The 26,093-nt window shown below is 42.6% G+C and overlaps 1 protein-coding gene across 1 annotated transcript in view; it reads right to left on the reverse strand.

The window, feature by feature from the left end:
* lhfpl3 (LHFPL tetraspan subfamily member 3) overlaps positions 1-26,093 on the reverse strand; it is a 56,925-nt gene that overhangs the window by 3,579 nt on the left and 27,253 nt on the right. Inside the window, exon 2 of the mRNA XM_038297082.1 lies at positions 7,174-7,404. Coding sequence (XP_038153010.1) covers positions 7,174-7,404 — 231 coding nt within the window. The remainder of the gene's footprint in view (positions 1-7,173; positions 7,405-26,093) is intronic.

A 26,093-nucleotide genomic window follows, 5' to 3' on the forward strand; every position in this document is an offset into this window, starting at 1 on the left:
CAAGGTGGCAATAAGAATAATTGTCTTGATGCCAAAAGGAGCCCAACAGATTTTACTTTCACAAGTGTAGCGGTATCGCAATTTCCATACCGCTCCAGTTGTTTCATGTATATAAATTGCTTTATTATAATTATGCAGGGAGTTTTACAGTTCATATGGACACTGCAATGTAAGTAGAGCAGAAAAACAGAAGAAGAAGAAGGAAAAAGAAAACGAAAAAAACAGGACAAAAGATGAAAGAAAGAGGAGATAGGAAGGAGACAATGACAAAACATTTTCAGTCTGCTTCAACACCTGTAATGAGATGGAGAAAAAAAAAAAAAAAAAAGAAAAAAGAACAGCACAACCAAAAAACATGGTACGAGATATACAATAAAGCAAACACCTTGAAACTATCACTAAAGTAATATTATTAAGTCTGACATGTACTCTGTGTTACCTGAAGATATGAATGTGGGGTTTCTGTTTGGAAGTGAATCTCTAAGTACCTGAAGCCTAGCACCTGTAGTTGTTTGTGAGGGTGAACTTGTGCATGTAAAGTTTTAACCATAGAAAAAAATGCTCAATAGTGGTTGTGGAGAGCCGGAGAGGCACACCCCCCAGAGCACTGAGTCCAGCGCCGGGAGACCCAAAGCCCCAGGCGCCCAAGGGGACCCCAGAAGCGAAGGCACCAAGGCGGGGCCAGCCCCGGAAATCAGACCCCACCAAGGCAGGAGGAGAGACAGCCACGAGGAAGCCCCCCAGCCACCGCCATGCCGGCGCCCCGGGGAGCCGCGGGGACGAGTCCGCGGGCCCCGCCGGCAGCCGGCCACCCCGAAGTAGGGCCGGGCGCCGAACACCAGCCCCCCCACGGCGCCGACCGAAACGCCCCAGCCCCACAGAGTGCCGAAACACGCCCCGCCCCCCCCGCACCAAGCCCCGGCGACCGGCCGCAACACCCACCGCGACCGCACCACCCAGGAAAACACTAAGACGGCCCCGCCCCCGGCCGGGGCCCATGCGCATCCGCCGCGAACCGGCCACGAGCGCCGCGGGACCCCCCCCAAAACGCCCCCCCGGCCAAAAGCGCAGCCCCACCCCACCAAGACCGATGCCAACAGCGCGCAACGAAACACACCGCGCACAGAATCAGCCCGAGAGCAGAAAAGCCGCCCGGCGCAAAACCGCAAGAAGAGCAGACCGCAGCCGGCGCAACCACCCCCCCCAGCAGCCCGAGGGGCAGCACAAAGCCAGAGCGGAGCGAACCGCGCCGCCCCCCCCACCGGACGATGCCAAAGCAGCCCAGCCACGTCCGCCACCCCCCCCGCAGCCCGCACCAGGCCCCGACACGCGGCCAGAGCAGCTCCGCCGCCCCGGCCCCCCACCACGCGCCGGTCATAGCCACTCCAGGCCCACACCCGCCCCGCAGCCCCACCCGCCGCGATCAGTGGGAACAGAGCAGCCCCGCCATGCCTCCAGGAGGGAAAACCCACCCGAATACCCAGCCAGCGCAGCCAGCCCGCCCAGACCGGCCCCCCAACACTACCCCCGCCGGAGCCGCCCGGACCCCCACACACCAGCGGCGCGCCGCCAGCAGGACCCCCACCCAGCAGGCCCGCCTGCCCCCCGAGAAAACAGACATGCCAAACCCCCCAAAGAAAAAAAGAGAAGAAAAAAAAAAAAAAAAGGGGCCCCCACAATGCGACAGCGGACACCAGACACCGACCCGCCCGCAACCGCTCCCCCCCACCGAGGAAGAGAAAAAAAAAATAATAAAAAAAAAAAAATAAATAGGTAAATAAATAAATTAATTAATAATTACAATTAAAATAAATAGGCAAGAGGAGAAGTGCGAGCGGAAAAACCGGAGCCCAAAACAGGACCCAAGACCCGCACCCCACCATGCCGCGCAGCTCCCCCCCTCCCCGAACCGATACCACAGAACCGGCATAGGAAAGAAACACCGCCCAGGAACCGGCATCGTAGCGAAGGCACCGGCACCGACCCCGAACAACACCCAGCCCCACCCCGAAGCGGATCCAGTCCCAGGCCCCAGGGATCCGAGGCCCCAAGGGCACCCCACCCCCAGACAGGAGCCCCAGCAAAGCCCCGGCCGGCCGGGGCCAGTGGAGAGGCCGCCAGGAATGAGCCAGCAGTCCCCCGGGCATCCACCCCCAGCTCCACCAGTGCACCGGTGAGCCCCGACGCCAGCCAGCGGAGGGAGAGCAGGACGGGGGGAATGGGCTCCGCACTTAGCGGAGACTTGAGATGTATTTGGGAGAGGGTGCGGTTGAGACCCCAACCTGGGAAAGAAAAAAAAAAAAAAAAAACACACCATCTCAATCATGCCTTCCCTCCCTAGTGCCCCCACTCGTACCACAGGAAAAAAAAAAAAAAAAAAATTGAATAAAATAATAATAATAATAAATAAAGAAAATAACAACGCAGACACACATTCACACATAACACTCACATCCAATAATACCAGGACCAAAAACCCGGTGACACCGGTGGTCGGTCCCGGGACTATCGGATGACCCCATAAGTGAACCTAAAATCCGGATGTGAGGGGAGGGGAGCGGCGACACCGCCACACCAACCCATCTCTTTCCTGCTTCAAGCCCGGCCCCCCACCCCGCACACGGACCGGACCACCCCCCGCAAGAGCCCCCCCCGGGACCGGGGCCCACCCATCCCGCGCCGGCCACCCAACCAGAACCGCCCCCCCCCCCCGAAAAGAACAAAAAAAAAAAAAAAAAAAACCTTCAACCAGGCACTTCATGCCCCTCCTTCCAACCTTCTTTGGGGAGAGCAGAGGTGACAGCCCCGCCACCAGCAGGCCACCTAGGCCCCGCAGCCAGCCCCAGCCAAAACCACGGACCAGGTGGCCCGCTCTTCCTCCAGGCCCCAGACTCCAGGCGGCAGCCGGAGAACAGGGGTGTGAGAAGACCCCGATCCTCACTGCGCCCGCTCGAATGTGGTGTTGTTGCGTGTTGCTCTCAGATGCAATTAAAACTGGGAGTACCAAGAGGGGGTGTCCGGCACACTCCACCCCCCCTCCAGGAGATAGACGGTGCCAGCACACCCTCCCCCTTCGACAACCCTCAACCCTCAATGTCTAGATGCGAGAGGGGATGGAGGAGGCCGACCGTGGTGAGGCCCATAAAATAAGCCCCCCCCCCGGTGGCCCTGACCCCCACCCCCCGAAAATGCCCTACATAGATGTGTGTTGTGAAAATGATGTAGATGGAAGTGTCTAAAATGCAAAATAAAATTGGGGTGGGGGACGTCATCAGAAGGTGTGGCCCTCCAGTAACGACCCCCTCCCCAAAAACCTACATGTGTGGCCGAGTGATGGAGCAGGCAGAGGGAGGATTTCGGGGATGGGGAGCAAAGGACTGGGGTGCCTGCTGCACTCCCAGGGAGCCAGCTCCCCCGCTGACTCCAATAGGCACCCCCGTTCCCCGAGAGCCCCCCCAGAGAAGGGGGCCCCACCAGTTTCACCACCATAGCCCGGGGGCATGGGACCGGCAGCAGGACCCACCAGCCAGCCGGGCACGGAGCCGACTCCACCACCCCCCCCCGTCCTGTCCATCCAAAAAAATAATAATAATAAAAAAAATAAATAAATAAATAAGTAGATAAATAAATAAAATTAAAAAAAATAAATAAATAAATAAATTAAATAAAAAAAAAATAATAATAAAAAAAAAATAAATAAATAAATAAATAAATAAAAAAATATAAAAGGAAGATAAGAAAAAAAAATAATAATAAATAAATAAATGAATAAGGGAAGGGACAATCCCAGCCGGCCAGCCAACGCGCAACACGCAGAGCCCCCACCCCGGACGAAGCCCCACCAGGGGGCAGCACGGACCAGGACCAAGACAGGGAGCCAGACCCAAAGCCCTTCAAAGATCTTCTTCCCTCTATCACCACCCCCCACCCCCCCTCCGGAGATGTAATCCCTCCCCTACAATAACAATCAAGCTACTCACCACACAAGCGACAGAAGACATCCAGGCCGAGATCATACCTACTCCCCCTCCCTCCCCTTCCCCCACTTACAGAGTGCAAACCCGTGAGGGGGTAAGCACTTGCCATAGGTGTTAATGTCCATGCCCCCCCCAGCCCAGCAGGCCCCGAGGCACCCCGGCACACCAGAGGCCGTGGCAGCAGGGACAGACAGCCAGGCGTACACCGGCCCAGAACCCAAGCAGCACTCCCCACAGAACCCGAACCCCCACCGGGGACCCCGCCCAAGGGCAATGCGCCCCAGGGATCCCAGGCCCAAGGAGCCACCCCAGACCCACCCCGCAGTAGGGCCGGGCAATGCCCAAAAACCCCCGGCACCGGCGCCAGCACCCCCACCCCGACCCCGGCCCCCGAACGACTCCCCCCAACACCGGTCCCACAGCACCAATCCGAAGAAGAAGAAAGCCACACAACACAGCTAAGCGCAAATCCCGAGCCCCACTCCAAGCCCCGATCCCCCCGCCCACACACCCCCTCCCACACAAAAAACAAACAAAAACAAAAAAATTATAATATTCTCCCCCTCACCGGAGAAGAACGGCCGCAAACAAGCCAGTGCCCAACACCCACCGCCACACCACGAGGACCCCTCCACCCAGATGCTCCTCCCCAGAAAAGTCAACATGCCTGCCCTCCCAGGAGACAGGCAAGCCCGCCGAACAGGAATCCCCCCGGCAGCGCACCGCCGGCATGCGGGGGCCCGAGCAGCCCCAACAGAAACAACACCGGAAGGACGAACCGACGGCACCAACCAAGCCCCCAGGCGGACTCCCCCACCCAAAAACACAACGAAACCACCCCGCCCCCACCGACCACAGCAAACACAGCCGCAAGGCAAAGCAAAGGACAGAGCAGCCCCACCCGGCGCACGCCAGAGAGCCAGAGCAGCAAGGCCGCCCCAGCCGCCAGAAGCCGGCACAAGCAGCAAAAAGAAAGCAGCAGACGCGACCCCACCACCCCCGCCGCGCCCGGCGCGAAAGCAGCACGACCCACCCCGCTCCGGCCCCGCACCGCCCACAGGCCGCCGAGAGGAGGACGGCCACGCCGGCCACGGCCCGTCCCCCCCCCGCCGCCAAACACCGAGCAACCCTCCACTCCCAAGCCGCGCACGATGCACCGCACCACGCGTCACCGGCACCCGCCCCAACAGAGCGAAGCCACACCCCGACCCGGGGGCACTCCAAAGGGACCCCCGACGCCCGCAACCCGCCCACAACAGACACACACGAACCCCGGCCACAGGCGCGACCACCCACGCCCCCCCCCGGACGACGCAACCACGGCAAGCACCACGGCCAACCACCGAAACCCGGCACCGGAAGACGAGGCACGCCCCGACGCCCCGCAGAGCAGAAGCACCCCGGCCAGCACCACAAAAGAACCGATGCCCGGCGCCCAGCCCCACCCAGCAGCAGCACAGCCACCAGGCCAGTAGCCCACGTCCGCCACCACGGAATCCCCCAAGAGCACCGCACGCGGCCGCCGCAGGACCCCCCCGCGGCGCCCCAGACCCCGCCCCGACGGGGGCAACAGTCCCCCGGGCCAGACCCGCCAGGCACCCCGCTCCGAGCACCCCCCCGAGCCCCCAGGACCCAAGGACCCCCGAACTAGCCCCCGCGCCCCACAAGACGCACCCCATAGCCCCCCACTACACTAAGTGATGGAGCCGATCAAGGGAGCCCAGAGAGATCGGTCTGATGGGGATGCAGATGCTGTCTCAAGATTAATATGATCCAACAACAGATCTCTGTACTGATTGATGTTGAGTTTATCCTTACTCTTCCAATTCATGAGGATAATAACAATTTTAATTAAAAAATGATCAAATAATCAATTTATGTAGATATTAGTGCTTGTGAATATCAATTTTATGCAGAATTTTTATTGATACAAGTAAGTAATGATAATGATTAATTTATGCCCCAGAACTCAAAACTGAGTTTTATTCACTATACCTTTTATCTAGAAATTACAGATTTTGAAATATATGCATCTATTTGTTAGCAAAGGCTGTAGGAAAGTATAGTTTGTCTTTATTTAGAAAATATGGATGTTTTGCTCGTTCATTTTTCCTGTTGGAACAGAGTAGATTGACACTGAGGTTCTGGTGCCAATCCGCTTTCGGCCCCCCCTCAGTCTACAGTGGTTATTGCCTGGCCACCCTTATAAAAACTCTGGCTACGCCTCTGTTTGGGTCATAACCAATTATTGCTTCACGAGGAGAAGAAATGATTAGTTTTTGTCCTAACTAAGATTAGTGATAGAAGCTTATAAGATTTTGTAACAACTTATTTCGTTTTTTTCCTTCCAGACTAAATGTTTTTACGGATCATTCATACTGACTCTTCTGTTTAAAAGGAGTTGTTCCTCTCCACTGTCACCTCATGCTTGTTGGGATGAGGAAATGATGCAAAGTTGATGATTTTATACAACCAGCCATACTATCTTAGATTACTTTTTTCTAAATATCATAAAATATAACCGAATAGGGTTTGTATTTCAACATAATCTGGACTCAATTGTATGTAATTCTGTCAAAATACTTTTATTTATCCTAAAGGGAAATTCAGTAATCAGGAATTGGGCTGTTTGACTGGATTCCAATGGAATCATATGGACTAAGTTTGGGTTAATCTATTTCATATAACTAGATGTGAAATTCAAGCTATTTTTTATCCAAAATGATATGATCTGCTTAATTTAATGCATTAAAAAGCCCTAAAAATTAGGACGAATATCAAAAGGTATTACGATAAGTTTTACTTTCATCTGAAAAGTATCTTTGTTTAGTGTTTGTAAACTGCTATAACTGGAACGTAAAATATCAGACTGTCTGTTTTTACCTTAAAATGAAAGACATAAATAAAATAAATATCTGTTTTAGTAGAAAAGAATGATTTTATTCCCCTGTTGTTTTCTCTGACTCTAAAGATCGATCTAAGAGCTCTCTGATGTTGTCTTGCTTCTATCCATTATTCAGTTATTAAACACAGCTCATTTATTTTTTAGTTTCTGCTCAAACAGAAAAAAAAAAACAATTTTTTAGCTGCTGCTGAGACAAAAACATTCTTTTGAACCTTGTCCTAATATGAACTCTTGAACAATCAGTGTAAACTGATATATTATAAAGGCAAATAATGTAGATTGTTGTCTTACTTTCTCCCAGCAGATCCTCAGACATCAGATTATCCTGCCGGTTTCCAAGCACAAAAGCCAAGAAGGAGAGGATGAGAGCATCCATGATGCCCATGATGGCCAGGATGTAGGCCCAGCGGACCGAGCAGGCACCCAGGGCGTACTTGTCCGTCTGTTCGCCGCACATCCGCTTCACCTCGTCGCTGTCCCAGCCGTCGGGGTAGATCATGCAGCCCAGAATCAGGCTGGTACCTGAAGCAGGAGGCGAGACAGATGGGTGAGGAGCTAAACAGGCTACCAGGGGAGAAATTGGGCTGGAAACCTGGAAACAGAATCCTGCTCATTAAAAAAAAACAACACTCTGCTGCAGCAGGTTGCTTTGCGACAAATACAAGCCTTTAAAAACTTTATTACACTTTATGTCACAGGTATTTATTATGAGTTTATTAATTGGATAACAAAGCTGTGCATGCTTGAGTGCATGACTTTTTATTCTTTAAAATGTGTGATGTGCATTTACATACGGCTGAAATTGGAGGTAAAGCAGCAAAGTCTTGCTACAGATTCTCTGTTTAATTTACATCTGGACTAGAAATTAAATGATTAAGCAATTATTGTAAATAAGCAACTAATTTAGAAATCAATTCATCGTAATTACTAAAATAGTACAAAAGATATATATATATTTTGCATTTAAGACTCGTTTCAATTCTATAAAAATATCTTCTTTAAGGAGGCTTTTGCTACCCGATTATTAATCAATTGATATAAAGGAATAATCAATCCGTAAAATAATTATTTGCAGCCCTAATCTGGACTTTGACTAGGCCATTCTAACAGTAAAATGCTTTAATCTACATCATTTATTGTAGCTCCGGTTGAATTTTTAAGGTCATTCTCCTGCTTGGAGTGAACCACTGTCCCATATGTGGGTTAATACAGGAGTTCACCACAGCATAACGCTGCCACCACCATGTTTCAGCATGGTGATGTTGTGTTCAGGTTGATATACAGCGTTGGATTCCCCCTGTACCTTCCTGCGCATTAAATCTTTGTGTTCTCTTGTGGCATACGGTAAACGGTTCAGTCTTACCACGCTTTCATGAAGACATTTTTTTTAAGGTGGACGACAATTATTCTGTCTCTTATCTAACATATATCACAATGAAATTATAATATAAATTATAATATAACCGGTTTCAGTGAATTTTATTTTTTGGGTATCAGAATATTGTAATATTTACCTTTTTTTTTAGTAAATAATGCTAAATCTAGTGATTTTTAAGTACTTTTGACCCCATTTGAGTTGAATTGTGTCGTTAAATTCTGCTGTCGATGCTCTTAATCTGAGCTGTATTTGCAGATTTTATGTTTATAACTCATTGTAACTTCAAGGAATCAAACTATTTTGGAAAGAGATGGAACACGGCACTTTTATCTTCATGCCTGAGAAAATTTCCTCTGATTGCAGCCTTGGTTTTTTTTAACCTTAAAGAAAAAATTCAGCTGAATTCAGCTAGGCATCAAATAACGTCTTGTTTGTGTCTCAGAGAGGAAAAAAACAAACGGGAAGAAAACAGGGGAGCTGCTGATCAGCAGTTATTTAGAAAGTTATGACATGAACGTCCTGCAGAGATAAAATACATCTTTATAAGAGTATGACCAATTCAATTCAGTTTATTTCCATATCACCAATTCACAACACGTCATCTCAAGACACTTTCCAGTTCATCAGATCAACCAGTCAAATTGATTCAAAGTTTTCTATCTAAGGAAAACCAGTTGATTACATTGACTCAAGTTCAATCCCTCACTCTAAGTATGCTTGTAGCGACAGTGGAGAGGAAAAACTCCCTTTGAACAGGAAGAAGGATGAAGAGAGCCCATCCAGCCAGTCACAGTCAGAGAAACAGGACTACACTGAAAAACAGGCTGTTCTCCAATATATATATATAAACAAAGGAGTTGATGGCAGCAGCACAGCTGATATTTCTCTCCAGGATGGAGTCACAGCCAAACAGGAACAGACCAGATGAAGCTACTATGAGAAAAAGCAGAACGTTAGAGATTGAACTAACAGATTCTGCAGAGTGGGAGAATAGAGATAGAATGATGTAAAATAAACACCTTATAATGGAGGCAGAGGGGGAAATAGCTTTGGAAGAGAAGACGTGTTGGCAGCAGTTTAGAGACGAGGCAGAGGTGTTGAACGAGGTGTAGAAACAGAACCATGTGTTGACCTACGCTGTCATCACAAGCCGTCTGCGACACTCCAGATCACGACTCCTCCTCATGAGAAATCTGTCTGAGGAGGAAACTGCTCCTGTCAGCAGGGAGCCGTTTCCTCACAACAGGACGCATGTTGGACGGGGAAGCTGCTATGCTAAACTTTAGAAGCTTCCTCTATCTTTAGGGACAACGTTTTACACTATAGAATAGATTTAAAAAGGCTCATTTAATAGGGCTTTTTTTTAAGCGAGAATAACCAAATTCTCTGAGATATCTCTGTAATGTTATTAGAACTAAATGTAACCAATTAGAGCTACAAGCGGCTCTATTTGGCCAGAATCTCTAGAAAATACAGCAAATTTCTCTTTCAAACTGGATTTTTCCATCTCCATTTAATTCCTCTACTATATTTTGTATCAATTAGTTATTAGAATGTTTTAGCTGGTTTTATTTGTTACTATTTTAATGCTCATTTTAGTTTAGCTGTCATTAATTATAGTACTAGCTTTAATCAATCATCTGTAAGCATTAACACACTAAGCTGCTCTTTATGTTGCGTCTCACTGTTTCTCACACTGTTTATAGGACACTCAGTGAAATACGTTGAAAATTAAAATTTCCAGCCGATACTGTTATTGCAATCCAGGACAAGATCATATTACCGTTGTAACATCAAACAAATATGGATATTGTGATACAAAATGTCAACGTAATAAAAAGAAACGCCAACTTGCCCGAATTTATTAAGAAAAATAATAGTAGTGCTTATATAAGAAATTCATGAAAAACACAAAAATGTGAAAGAAACACGTTTTTTACTTTTTTTAATTTTTACTTACATTTTTGTTAATTGTTAACTAGGCTAATTAACTTTTTAACTTTTCACTTAGCTTTTTAACCTTTTTTTTCTTGACTTTTTTTTCCAGCATAATTTACAGTAGGTCAAGTATCATTCAATTCTAATTGGTCAAATGCCAAAATAAGATGTTCAGTCATGTAGCAGGATATTTGCTGAATGGCTGGATATAGATCTTGTGCTTCTAGAATAGACTTTAACAGCTGCTCTCACTCTATTTATTTAGGTGTCATTAGACACATCAAACATATCCTTGGTGAGCCCTGCTTTAAAAAGTTTATTTAAAAGTTTCTTTTCTCAAAAAACAAATGAAATAGCAACTCAGCTGCAGCATCATGAAACATATCAACTTTTTAACTAATCAAATGTGCATCAATGAAACTGTAATATGGGCTGGAACCTTGTTTTACCCTTTTGGTAAAATAAAATAATTTTGACCTAAATTTACTCTGTCGCCAGCTGACTGTTGTTGTTTGGTAGACCCCGTATCACAGTGGCTGATAACTGCTGTATGATCTGGTTGAAATCTCTCTGTAAAGTGCCCTGAGATGACATGTGTTGTTAATTGGCACTATATAAAAAAACTAAATTGTATTGGATATTGAATGTTTTACCATTTAAAAACAGTAACTTGCTCTATAAATGGTTTTGGATAGGCTTTTAGTAACTGTCATTAATTATAGTACTAGTTTTGATCATTTGTAGACATAGGAATCTATAAGGTCAGGGTATTGTTTTATGAAATCGTGCTTCTAAATAATAAAAATTCTGCAAAAATTTTAAATTTTCAAAATCTGGTTCAATTACAGCCGTTCTGTTAGTTTAAGACAACTATAAAATGTTTTCTATGTTCCATCTGGCTTCCTGATGAGACCTTAAACTAAGATATTTGTGAGAAGACTTAACAATCGTCTCACACACCTGCTCTCTATCAAGTCTGACTGACGTTGAGCTGTTTTGTAGAGAAGACTGGGCAAAAGTTACATTATAAAAAAAAAAATATATATATATATATATATATATATATATATATATATATATATATATATATATATATATACATATATACATATATACATACATACATGTATACACAATCTCCGGTTGTACAAAGCAAAGGGTTGTTGTGCAAAATGCTCTCCCTCCGGAAGTTACCAATAGAAAATAATCTCTTAGTATAAATCCATTTCTTGACAGCTGTAATTAGTTTAGCTTCTACCCTTTATGCTTATAAGTATTTTCTTTGGTATTTTACGTGTCTTCGTAGGTAGAAATAATTTGTAAAGTGTGTTACAGTCCTTGTTATCAGGTGCATAAGCTGTGCAATTCTTGATTAGATCAGGTCCTGTGATTGCAAGGCTCTTAAAAATAAAAGTAACCGACACGGCTGTGCTTTCAGTCATGCAAGTCGTTCTCTGTATGTAAAACTACATTTCTCTTTTGTATAATCAACGTTTTCTGTTTTAAGAATGATTGACTGAGTAGATCTGGACGTGATCTGAGACGCGTCATTTCTCTTTTAAAGGTTTGTCTTTCTGAATTAAATCCAAAAGCTTCAAAGTCTCATAGTGATGAGCAGGAATCATCTCCTCTGGTTCTCCTGTTGCACTGAGCACCTCCTCTGACTCACGGCCCTTCAGAGTACCCCGTCAGGTACTCTTTGATCATGATTTTTTATTAAATGTTGCATTTTTTTATGTAAATATTTAAGAGCAAGACCTCTTCTTGGCAAATCGGATCATTATCTTGTTTTTGCTCTGAATATAAAAATGCATTCCATCTAATTTTCAAGTCACACCCCACCTTTAATCCCTTTTCCCCCTGAAAGCAAAAAAAGCTCCCAAGATGATAATTTTAGACCTGTACAGAAATTCTGTTGCATCTTTCCATTAATGCATCTTCTCAAACTCATGCAGACTTTTTGTCTCCTGACGGATGCATGTTTCTCTTTTTAACTCCCCTACAAATTTCATGCAGTCTCCTGCACACAGTCCCTGTCATAAATCATGACTTGTGACCGACTTGTCGCCTCATTTCAGCTCTTAACACAAGTGTTGTGTTCAGATTGGACAGCCTTAAACCCGAAGGTAATGTTAGGTTCAAAAATGTAGGTTCATAAAAGAGGAACTGAGTCTACACAGAAGAGGGATTTTTAACAGCTTCTGCAGAAGGAGAGAGTTACATTCAGCTACATCTACTCTCTGACAGACTTCCTCTGCAGAAGCCTTTTTTTTAGCAGATCATAACGCATGGGGTGGGTTACAAAATGGTGTTCTTCTGACAAGGCAATTGATCAGGTCGTAGGACAAAATGCTCCTCTGATTGAATCACAGAATAGAGTGGTCTCCTGATAACCGTGATTAGCCTTGCACAAACATCAGCAATTTTCTACCACCGTTGCATGACAGTTTGCAGTAAACAGAGTGAAGCACCTAATTTCTCCAATGTTTCATATGTACACACATTAACTTTATAATCATCGTTGAATAAACCTAACAGGTAACATTTGCATTGGCAGACAACAGCAGAGATCTGTTTCTGTGACGCGTTCTATGATTGAGGTCAACAGGAAAATGGAGGACAGGCTGTTAAAAATGCTCAAAAGAAGATCTCTGACTCAAAGCATTAATGTGGTAGTACTGGAGCGCTGCAGGAGACGTGAAGTAATGAGCTACATCTCACACTGGGCAGCGGAGTATTACACCAAAGAGGAGGAGAAACTGAGTTTATTTGTAGTCTTAAACTCATCCCTAATTCTCTCTCTTGGGTTGGGTGTTTTTGGGATGGGTCAGAGCTTATTATAAGTCTGGATCCCTAGAAAGCATTGTTTCATATTTTATGTAACTTTTTCAAGAAACGCATGTGCTCCTGTGCTGTGCATGCTGGGTAACAGAATCAGCCGTTAAAAAGAAAACTGGAAAGCAACTCTAAGCAAAAGGATTGTTAACCTTGTTTTAAAGTGACATGAATGCTGGATATGTTACCAATTAATTATTTTAACGGGATCAATTTCAATCTAATGATGATGAGATGAGGCTTTGTAGCCTGATAAACCAGACTAAATGTGAGATTAAATGTCTAATTTAGTCTGGCCCCGATGAATAAGTGATTGGAAGATTGTTGATGAAAACAACCATGTCTGTGCCTATTGGCCAACGCTCTGACCAATGAGCGCAACTGACTGTGACGTAGTAAGTGCGACACAAAGCTGGTGGGGGAGTGTAAACAAACAGCCTGTCAATGAATGAGCGTAGAGCCTCTTCCTGCTCACGTTTCAACAAAAACCCCAAATCTAATCCTTCCAAAACCGATTCCAAAGCTGAATCAAAAATCGCGATCATAGCCAGCGGTCCTTCACACACGACTATGCCGAGAGAGGGTTGCTGCAGACGGGCTCCGGTTAGCCCTAGCTGCAGTTAGCCTCGGCTCAACTTCAGAAATAGCTTTTTTTAATTACGCATTAAATCAGTAAATGGACCCTATAGTGAGGCTTTAACGTATAATATTCTCGCCTCAAATGATCTTAGAACGTACTTTCATTGAACAACAGCAACAGAAAAGAGAACTTGTAACTTTCAATGGAGCGCTTTATCGAAAGCTGCTGTCGTCGTGCAGCTTTGTCGTCACGGCTTCAAAACCCCGCCCACTTTGCATCCAAAAATTCAAAACACATCTCTGCGCTGTGATTGGCCTGACAATCCTAGGGCCTGGGGCATTGATCGAGGCTAGACCACTCGTAAGCACTCGCTGGCGGGTGGGGCTAGTTTACTAGGCTAATGTGAAAACACATGGTTCATGTTTAAGCTTCAAATGCTCACTGGGGCCATCTAGTGGTGAGCACCCTGCCTTCAATGAGACATCTTAGCGAAAATGATTGCAGTAAAAGAAATAATGTATTTATAAATGGGGTCTCAGTTTGATAAATACCTTACAATAAGAAATCTGACCAAAGAAATCTTCTAAAAAATCAGTTTCACTTCGCATAGGACATCGTACCCAAATCAAATCCCAGTGCTACCTATGCATCTCGCTTTCAACCCAAGCTTTCGGCTGCATACACTGTATGAGTTTTTGCCCTTTTCGGGCCGATTCTCCAGTCGTGCAAGGATTTTCAGGAGGAGTTTCAGCCTCATCATGCGTCATATATTGTACAGGGGGTAATGAGGGCGATTAGCCACTTACGACCACCTCCTGATCAGGGATTTATAAGGTTGGGAGGAATGCAAACATTTTAGAAATTCAGTCGTTCCCCCTGAGATGTTGTCAAACCCTCCTGTTGAAGCAGAGTTACGAGCCGATTTACCAGAACTGCAAGCACTGTGCATGTGCAAAGAAGGGCATGGACGTAGGTTTGCATAGGGACCATAGGGACATGTCCCTACCAAAATTTTGGAACGACCTACTTGTCCCTACCAACAATTAGATGTGAATAACATGTTTATAATTTACAATACAGCTTTGTTGCAGCAGTAGAGTAACCTGACTCCGCCAGATGGATTTGCTCCGCATATCCATCTGGAAACCTTCCGTTGAAGTAATTTTGGGAAGGGGCGAAAATACTGGTTAGCTGATTGGCCTATGTTGGTGATAGACGGGCCAAATAAACCAATCAGATCAACGAAGCATATGATGTACTAACAGAGCGACGACGAAGAGGAGCCAATTGATAGATCAAACTCTTGCCGAAACCAGTCGGAAGAAGAGCAAAAACATCTTTTCCTCTGAGAAAAGCCTCCAGAGCAGTGTTTTGCTCTTCTTTCACTGAAGAAATACTCTGTAATTCCGATAAAACTTGCTGGATAGCCACGCTAACGCTAGTTTCATCGGCTGAAGCCGCCATGTTCTTTAGACTGAACTGTCGCGCTTCTCGTTGCGTCACACCTCAACCCGCCTCAAAGCCAACGCTGATTGGACGTTTGTTTGGTGAACGGCTACAAATTTTCTTTAACGGAGAGTCTCCAGACTGATTAGCGAGTGAAACCTTGAAAGCTCGCGAGATCAGGATGGTCTCACGAGGCTAGCAGTAGAGGTAATGGGGAATATTGACAGACAAAAACATTTTTGTTTATATATATGTTTTTACAATGGTATTGTAATTAGTGTTGCGCCGATGCCATTTTTTGGCCCCGATACCTGGCTGTGCAGTATCGGCCGATACCATAATAATGTAAAATAATTGCCATCATTGCTTTGTCAAGCTGCTGCCTACCTTTGTGAAGCAGGAAAAAATCTAATACAAAGTGAATCCAGTAGAACTTTTTATTGTCTACCAGGAGTGGGTGACAATAGTTGAATAAACTTTTGGCTCTCAAAATGGTATCGGTGCCCTATTTGTTGGTACTCACCGATACCGATACCACCATTTAGGGCAGTATCTGGGCCCCGTCTGATACTGGTATCGGTGCAACACTAATTGTAAGGGAATTGGTATAATTCCTACTCTAAGTAGGTCGCTCTGTGAGCTAAAGACATGTTTTAGAGTCTCTATACTCCAGTTAACCATTAATTGATTACTAAATTTGTTGACATTTCAATAATCGATTATTCCAATGAATTCTTTCAGCCCAAGATAAAATACATGATATGGGTTAAATAGAGTAACTATACAATAAATTGATTTGCTGTCCCTTGAATCTATTATTTTGCTTTGTTTCATGATACAAAGAGAATATTTAAAACATAAGTGTGGGTTTTACCTCTGCATCTTCAAAAGAAAAAATAGGATAAATCCACATATAACAGACATATTTAGACTATATTTCCTTAAATAGGCACAGATTTACTTTCTGTTTTAGTCACTGGTAATTTCAAATGCAAACCTTTTCAAAGTGGAAAAAGGTCATAATTCCTCATTCATCAGAGCCGATGATGCTTCAAACATTGATAAACAGCATCTGGTGTGTGCATAAAATTTTTACAAATGTAGCAAAATGCTGCTTTTCTCTGTAAACAACATACACCCTGATTTTCACGTCAAGCATAAAAAACAGAGCATGCATCATTTTTCATAGGATCAATGACATCAGGCCGATAGTTTCCCTACTAAAGTTGAAATCAAACCTACAACCCTTGAAGAAGCGAGTTCTTCTTCCAGGTTGACGAGTCTGAGTCTGACCAGCGGCATCTCTTGGCCCTGAGTCCGTCATGCGGTTTTTGGACATGCAGTGTGAGCAGTTAGATGGCATCAGAGTGTTTTAAACCCTGCCTTTTCATCCTACAGTTTGAGCTGGAGCTGATTACGACGATTGAAAATATCATAGAGTGTATGCCCGGCCTTAGGCTGAAAGCATGTGACATACCCGACATGCAGGCCCCTAAACAGTCTGGAGATCATCACATTAGTCTGCCTTAAAGATGGTCTGTGCTTTACCGTTTTATGCAACATTAGGAGAAACAATCCAGTTTTTTTTTGTTTTTTTTTACTTTAGATTTAGACTCCAACATTTGTTCAAATTTTTCCTTCCATGTTTTATCAAACTAACTAATGAAACCTGGTCCAGTTAGTGCAATTACCTGCATCCACAATGCTATTTTATTATTATGTTGACGGTAGGACATGCTCAATACCCACATTTTAAACGTAGACTTACGATGGAAACTATCAGTAATAAGAAGCAAAACGTCTATGAATACACCAATTTATTCTAAGCAAAACAGCACAGTGAGAAAAGATACATGTATTAATATTATCTATTGTTATTAAAAATGAATATTCAGACATTTTAAATACAGATTTAACACGCTAACAGAAAACAAACTGTTTCGCATTCTGTATGTTTTTACATTGTGTGGTGCTAATATAACAGCACCTTAACCACTCTGGAAAAACGATCTAGAAATAAGTAGAAATTTCTTAAATTAAGTGTATTTACCCTGAATTTGAGTAGGTAGGTGAGATGGTTTGCTAATGGAATGAGTATTTTCACTCTTAGAATAAGATAATTAGATAACGTGCTTGAAATAAGACGATACAATTGTACTTTCTTATTTTAGATGTGAATTGTCTCGTTCCATTGGCAAAATGTTTCACTTTCCTCCTCAATTTAAGAAAAAGGGCACTTATTTTAAGAAAAATTGACTGATATAGATTCAAATTTTTTGCAGTGCAATAGTGAGGTTCAACTATTGACCATCATTTGAACACAGGTTACCTGTCTGCTCGTCATCTATCACACATCAGGGCTTCATGCATCATGTTGGCTCCTCCTACGCCAACCTTAAGAGGTAGATTTTAGAAACGACCTCCCTGCTTTCATTGTTAAACCAGTTTTTAGTGATGAGCCAGACATTGCGGCTTCGCCACTGCTCTCCGCTTTGAGTGATTAGCTGGAGGTTCAACATCCAGTAGAACCGTCATTTTTTCAGGGCCATTTTTCAAATACCAAGTATAGCCTTTGTTGGCAACCGACATTAGCATTTTCAGCGCTTTGCATTACACACCGACTCTATGACACTGACTCAAAGTGACTGGCAATCCACCAAAGACGATCGCACGCACCGATGCTCCTGCTGTTATGGACACATTAGCTATGCTGTCCGCATAGAAGAAACAGAAGAATCCAAACCTTAACTGCAGTCAGATTTAGATATAAAACAAATTGGACAATTTGCTGGCCAGCTAAATTCTTCCCAGTCAGCCATTTGTACACGTTCTATAGTTTTCTTGACAGAAGGCTAAATAAATCCCTTGTTGGATAAATAAATAGCTATTTGGAAGGCTAAACTTTATCTTCTAGCTTTAATTAAGCACATCTTTCCCAAGCGCTTCTTTTTGCTTGATCAGAAGATGCGTTTGTGTATAAAGTGTTGCATTAACACACTAAATTGCTCATTATGTTGCATCTCAAAGATTTTATCTGAAGCTGTATACCTTTTCCAATAATACTTTCCTCTAAACGTCACAGCTTTCCCCATGCTCATATGTGTTGATGAGCTCGTAGTCGTATGCTTTAGGCTTCCGCTTCAAGGTGGAGCATGCAGCGTATAATGAATGGGAGTTAATTGGAGCAGAAGCTTAGAGATGAAGGAAGGTATGAGGAAAAACATCCCCTTCATCTCCTCTCTACCTTGTGTGAGAGAAAGGAGAGAGAAGAATTTAGGAACATGAAGCTTAATTTGCAATACGATTCCTGCAGCATAGCTCTATCTACATTAATGCTTTTAGTAACAGGAAGTGCAACTTAATGAGCTGCTCTAAAGTTGCTGTACTTTTAAACTGAAATTACACAGGAGAATATGAGACAGCGGAAATAAATTCATGGCTAATTAAATCATTAAAATGTACATTAGCCTTTCAGGTTTTTATGATGCTTTGATGAACAATCCATCCAGATCATGAAAACGAAAGTCATCTGTATTTGCTTTTATTTTCCACTATGAAATTACTTCATCATTTAAAAAAAAAAAAATCCATACAGATGTGGGTAATTTGTTAAAGTTGGTTGGTTAAAGTAGCAGCAGGCAGAAATAATGTAAAACCAATTGGTAGTGTTTTTTTTACACATATTGATCCTTCTCTAGTTATTTATGATCTTCTCATTGAATCCAAACTGTATGTGAGAAATAAATGGTATTATTTTTGGGACGATTCTCTCGTCAGGTCTGATTTAAGCTTGATTAAGTTCCAGCAAACTATTAATTTCCCTCGTGTTTTTTAAAATCTTTGTTACTTATCATTGAATCTTTTCCCTGCTAAAGAGGGTCAGATTAGATTTAGTAAGATTATGATTTTAGGATTATGATGATTTCCTGAAATATAATTTTTTTTTTGCCACTTCACCAGCACTGCCAATGGATGTGGGCGGCTCTGCATAAGAGTGTTCTTCTGGTAACGATGGATACATTTGCCTGGTACAAGGAGGTTTTTTTGGTCTATAAATAACTAAATGATAAACACATCAAGCAAGAACGGCTGATGAACACAGTAGTATTTTTTTTATATTTGTATAGAAGTTTGAATAAAACCATTTTGTTGGTAAACTAAACTATGAGTTGTTACCAACGGCACTTTATCTTTCTAAACGTTAAAGATGAAGAATAATTAAAGTAAAATGCATCATTAAAAATCAAACTACGTAGCTGAATTTATACTGATAGATTTTTGCTGCTGAAATCTCAATATGTTGTTAAAATCTCATTCATGATGCTCTAACCTTCTCTACATAATCTTAAATTGATACCAACTGGGGTCACATGAATTAAAAAAAAAAAAAATTGCATATTTCTGGTTTGTCCTTTTATTTTTTCTAGTCCTTACTTGGTATTTTCTCTGATGAAAATTTAAAAGAAAGGATTAAAAGCAACAGTAAATAGAAATAAGTATATAAAAGATGAAAGAAATATGTATGCACTAATTTTGCTTCTTATTTTCAATTATGGGACCAAGATAATATGGATTATAAGTCATCAGGACATAAGAACAAAATCAAATAGTGGTGATTTCATTTTAAGATGTGGATGGAATCAACAGGACAGGGGTAAAAAGAAGGACTCGGCTCTAAGGATGGCTAGAAGAGAGCTTCATTTGAGACATGAAGGGAATAAGAAGAGCTTTCTGAAAAAACAGTGCCTGCGAGGCAGCAGCTCTCCTTCATCAGAGAACGACACAGAAACAGGAAAAACACTTCAAAGTCTGGCCTAAATGTCCAGTTATTGGACTCCATATTGTCCCCAGTTTATCAAATATCAAAATTTTTCTACATGTGAAAATAGATCGTTTGAAAATCCATTGAATAAAATCGAAATAGAATAAAAAAATAATTAATCATTCATTATTACTTGGAACAAACAGCTAATCTTAGTTAAATTATAGATATGTGGTATAAAGACCAGCTTCGCTAACGTTTAATGTTCTATTTTCCATTTGCTTAAAACAGGCTACCTGTCAGATTAAATACTACTTATACTTCATCGATAGTATCAAGGTGTTACTTTATTGTATCTACTATACTATATCCGTTGGTTGTGCTGTTCTTTTTACATCTCTTTGCAGGCGATGAAGCAGAATGAAGATGTTTTTATCGTTATCTCCCTTTTATCTCCTCTTTCTTTCATCTTTTCTCCTTTTTTTCTGTCTTTCCTTTCCTGTGTACTTACATTACAGTGTCCATATAATCTTTAATACTCCCTACATGAATTATAATAAAGCTATTTATATGCGTAAATCAAGCGGAACACTATGGCGATAGCCATACTGCTCCACTTGTGAAAGTAAAATCTGTTGGGCTCTTTTTTGGCATCAAGACAATTATTGTTATTGAAACATCGCCAGACAGGACACTGTTAAAAAAAAAAAAATAGGCTTCTCAAGTAGCCTAGAAAATGACAGAAATAAACTAGAATGTAGAAAAATATTATTTCCAATTTATTCCCCAAGAGGCCTATGCTAGCTGTTAGCTCTGTGGCTAATTTTAAAAGCTAGCAGCTGCTAGCAAAGACATAAAAAGCTACCTTGGAGAAGGCACCTAAAAAACAAACAAAACAACAAAGACTGCTGCAATCTTTAGTAGAACATGTTAGCTAATTTATACTGATGTCCAAAATTCACCTGACTTCTTTATATTTTAGCTAACTGGAGTTTAGCTTTGAACTAACTGTTAGCACGCTGCTTAGGAGCTCTTATAAAACCACAGATGCTACATCGCTCGTTTTATTATAAACTGTCAGTCTTTTATTTAAACTTCTCAGCCTTGCTTTTGTTTTTAATTTGCAAAAGTGCCGTTACAGAAACCCTTCAGTATCATGGGCTTGTTTTCATATTTCAGCCTCCTGCTGTTGGGGCCCCATGCGGGCCCCTTTCAAGGAGTCCAAATATACATGCCCCAGTCAGTCCTAGCTGGAGGTCTAATTGAGATTTCTTTTTTTTCTTTTTGTTCAGGAGACGGGCACCTATTTCTGAATGAAATATAAATCTGAAATGGCTGGGGCAAAAGATTGCATCATTACTGCTGTCTTCTGGTGAGACTTTGACATAAAGAGCCTTTCATCTTTCATCCTAAAGGTGCCGAGACTCTGGTTCTTTGCACGTTCATCATATAATCACACTTAAACTAAATCCTGATTGGTTTTAGCAGACGGGGCCTTTTCGTTTTATAGTTTTATATGCTCATAAGTATATATACGTTTTTTTTACTATTAATTACCTGTTTGGAGCATCCTAGAAATAAGAAAAAAACTGCTACACAAATTGCAGACTAGTTTTATGATCTCATTTAAAAACGATGGTCACATTTTTTCATATACAAACAGGAGGTTATGCTCCATGTTTCCTCGCTTTGATCGTACCAATGTAGTGACGGCGCTCTTGAAGTGACAGGCAACTTCAGCAGTCCTGAATTTTTCAACGGTTGGCCTTATTTTCTCTCTAAAAATGTGCTGCTTTGAAGTCAGACCGAGGGGATTGCTCCACTCCATTTCTGTATCATCTAATATTTCTCTGATCTGAGCAGAAGGCCCAGAGTACACACTCCCCTCCTTTTTCTGTCTTTTTTTATTTTTCCCTCCCTCTCACTCTCTGTTGCTGTTGTTTTCACTCCTCCACTACGGAATTATAATTACAGATATAAATGGGAAAAAAAGATCAAGAAATTAAAACTATTCCGTCAATCAAACTGTTCAAGGTGGACATTTGGTCTTGTGAAATGCTGGATGAAGCTGGTGTAATTAAACAATAGGAAATGGGTGTAGTTCCAACCTGGGCTGAAGAGCCGCTCTGCATTAAAGAAGCCACAAATAGACGGTGCTACCACCTGTTCTGTAGGACCTTTCAGTTGATCATAGGATTGATAAACACGTGAGGGTCACAGAATGAAAAAAGGATGATCTGAAAGTTGCAACACTATGTATCACATAACTTATTCTCTACAACAGGATCAGATATACCAAAAGCTCTTATATGACAGTACTTTGTTTTTTATATTTTCTCTCTGTACTTGGTCAGTATTGTAGATGATGACATATCTCTGTCTGCTTCAGATGTTTCCACTTGTCTTTTTGTCTAGCAGACATAATATGACTTACAAAATGATCTCTAAAAACAGAATTTTTAAAGGGAGCAGATAACTCGTCTGTTGTGAAGATTCTTTTTTAAGTTATTTAGAGTACTTTAATGATGGACCTACATGGCATCTTTTTGTTGTATTTTTTTTTTTTTTTTTTTTTACATCTTACTCATCAGGAGTGCTTATTATCCAAGGATATGAACATGTTATATCATTTTATCCCCCCCAGATTTTAACATGATATTTCTAGTATGAATGGGAAAACATACCGAGATGGCTTTTGGAAAATAGTGACAAGTAGAAAAAAAAAATAGAAAATTATCTTATTTTGAAAAGGAAACATGCAAAGGAACCCAGATTAAAGATATACTTAAGTATATCTTTAGAAAAGGAAAACTTAAATAAGAAATATGTTGTAATTAGCGATGCAAAAAGATCTTTATTAAGAGTTGGACAGTTTATAATCCCTGTATTGCTGTGGCGGTATCTCCTTTTTGTTCTCCTGATGGAACAAAGTGGTCCTTAAAAATCTGCATGAAGTATCAGTTGGTTTAGATCAAATCAGAGGCTGTTTGCGATGGGTCTCATCCTGGTGTTTTCTCACAGAGGAACGAACAGGGAAGTGATGTGACTGTGATGGCAGCAAAAGCTGCTCTAGGAGCCGTTTCCACGGCAACCGGCAAGCCAGAAAAGCGGGGCAAGAGCAATAATGGGTGGCTGAGGTGACTAAACATCACCTAAACACAGACTTTCCCTCTTCGCCTTTCTTTTCTTCTCTCCCGACGGAGGGCATCCAGGTCTCTGATCCTCGACCTTTTTTGGGCGATGTCGACTATAGCCTTCTCTTTCTCTCCCTGTCTCCTTTGTAGATTTGGAAGTATGTCCAGTGGGACTTAAACACTCCTTCAGCTCACACTTCCTAACTCCCCCCTGCTAAGTTTATGAAATAACACTCCTCTCTGCGCTGCCACACAAGCTCTGGATCCCTTTGATGTTCTCTCCAGCTCAGACTTCATTTGTATTCGGTGTATACCCCACTGTTCACTTCCAGTCCTCCCTACAATCACGTTTCTGAGTGTTAACATTGTTACTCATATTTTCCTCACAGCAAGGCGCACCTTCTCATTTGCAGCTCAATACAGCATGTTAGAATTATTGATGGATGATATGTGGAATTAGACTCTACCACCAAGGAACCTGGGGAACGAGACAAATGGTGGCCAAAGAAACAGTTTTTCATCTCTTGTCTTAATCGCTTTTAAACCTCTTGTCCAGCTCTAGTATATCTGAATGTTTCCAAAACAAAAATGGCTTGTAATTGATTTTAATTTTTTATATTTTAACGCAAAAAACAATGTTTTTTTTTTGTTTTTTTTGCTGGATCTTGATCCAAGAAATTAAACATAAACGAAGGTAGAATTCACATAATTAGCTTAGAGTTTTCCTTTATTTAATTTGTACTTGTCTGTCAAATCCTCGGTAATTTGCATTAGTGACCAAAAAGTGTTAAGCCGGGGTTACACTATGTAATTTTTTACCCTTTTCGGGCCGACTTTCCAGTTGTGCGACAATTTTCCGATCCGGCCAACTTTCAGCCTGATCGTGCTTCGTGCGTCGTGCAGTATACTCGGGTAACGAGGGATGATCAGCCTCTTATGACCACCTCCCGATCAGGAATTGTGAGGTCCGTAAGAAAATCAAACATGTTTGATTTTCAGTCGACCGTCGTGGGCAAACGCGTGGGCATGGGCAAACAAGGACTCTTCTTCTTCCTCTCAGATCAAAACAAAACAAAAAAATTGTTGCCTTTTCTTTTTAAGGCTTTCAACACATAATTGCAAAAATTGCCAAGGCAACACGTTTCACTCTAGTGAGCTTCATATTCCATAGACGAGTCCGAGTAGCGCATCATCTCACTGCAGAGCCGAGTCCCACGTGGTTTTTAGACGTGCAGTGTGAGCAGGTAAATCGCATCAGAGCGTCGGGCTGAACATGCATCGTGAGCTGTGAACTCTCATAGTACGACAAAACCCTCCATGTTCGTTGTACAGTGTGAATTGTAGCTGCGTGCAATGTTTGAAAAAATCTTAATGGCTTAATGAGCGACAAAGACCAGAGGAGATAGGTTACGTAGTTTTGATGACAACGTTACTTTGCTGGAGCTGCAAAGAGATTCACAACTTGGGTGAAAAAGCTATTCTTTATTGGAAATGTAGAACTTAAAGGCACATTGTGCAAGTTTAAAAGGTCAATACTTGCTCTCTTTTTCATATATGTTCTCTCAATTGCCTAATTTATAAACATAACATAACTTTACTCTATTTACTGCAGTTCAGCTCCAATAGGCAGTTCATGGGAGAGTGATTTGGGCTAAATTCTCTGGGCATGTGTTCAGAATCAATACAGCATTCATGATTTCATAACTTTCTTAACTCAGATACCACTGTGCCTCTAAACATAAGACCTGCTGTTTGTCTTCTCCAATGCTCAATTAACTCGCCTCCGAAAGTAAGCCAGTATTTAGTTTATGCTGTTGTTATTCACTAGCCTCGAGAGACCATCCTGATCTCGCGAGCTTTCAAGGTTTAACTTGCAGATCAGTCTGGAGACTCTCCATTCAAGAAAATTTGGAGCCGTTCACCAAACGAACGTCCAATCAGCGTTGGCTTTGAGGCGGGTTGAGGTGTGACGCAACGAGAAGCGTGACAGTTCAGTCTAAAGAACATGGCGGCTTCAGCCAATGAAACTAGCGTTAGCATGGCTATCAAGCAAGTTTTATCAGAATTACAGAGTATTTCTTCACTGAAAGAAGAGCAAAACGCTGCTCTGGAGGCTTTTCTCAGAGGAAAAGATGTTTTTGCTCTTCTCCCGACTGGTTTCGGCAAGAGTAGCCTGGCTTGTGGTTGTGTTTTTGTCGTCGCTCTGTTAGTACGTCATATGCTTCGTTGTTCTGATTGGTTTATTTGGCCCGTCTATCACCAACATAGGCCAATCAGCTAACCAGTATTTTCGCCCCTTCCCAAAATTACTTCAAAGGAAGGTTTTCAGATGGATATGCGGAGCAAATCCATCTGGCGGAGTCAGGTTAGTTAGTTACAGGATAAACAGAAATATTACTGAACCGTTTGAAACTCCTCGGCAGTTTGATGTCAGAACAGGGAAACATTACGAAAATGTGGAGGTGCAGGACCTAGCACTAAGCCTGCACGTAAGGACGACATAATTGTGTCACTTTTGGCACATGAACTCTCGTGCCCTGTTCAATACGATGAGTGTAAACCAAGCTCCAACCTGATCGTTGGTAGCAAGACTTAAATAGCTGATATTTAAACTTGATATGTGTGTGATCAAACTGAACCTCAACTGTTTTTCAAAGAACAGGCAAGAAAATGATCTCTAGATGAGGAAAGTCAGTAGAAACCAACCCCTAAATGGTTTGTGTTTGTCTAGCTCTAAACAAATCCTCATTAATTCATTGGCAAAATGTAGAAAAGGTCTGGAGGTCCTATTATTTTACCAAGGAGATGCATCATAAATCAGTGAAGATCAGAGTATCACTAAGCCTTCAAACAATGACAGCCAGGTGTCATAACAAGCCTGCGAGAGAGATGGTGGGCGCGCCCATGTATCAGTCTCATTGACACCAGCATCACTCATCAGAGGAAAACACTCGCTGAATCCAGCATCGCTCAAACGTATCGGAAGCTGCGTCCCAGACGGGTCGCCGTGTCCTTGGCCTGCCGTCTCACACGGGAAGAGGCGGAATAATCAAGGCGCTCTGGCCTCCATCCCGACTCTCTGATCAAAAAGATAAACCCCGAATGATAAATCCATCAAGCCTGCCCCTCCTCACTGAA

The sequence above is a fragment of the Cyprinodon tularosa genome, unplaced genomic scaffold (genome assembly GCF_016077235.1).
Source record: "Cyprinodon tularosa strain WSP-4 unplaced genomic scaffold, ASM1607723v1 ctg381, whole genome shotgun sequence".
Classification (NCBI taxonomy): Eukaryota; Metazoa; Chordata; class Actinopteri; order Cyprinodontiformes; family Cyprinodontidae; genus Cyprinodon; species Cyprinodon tularosa.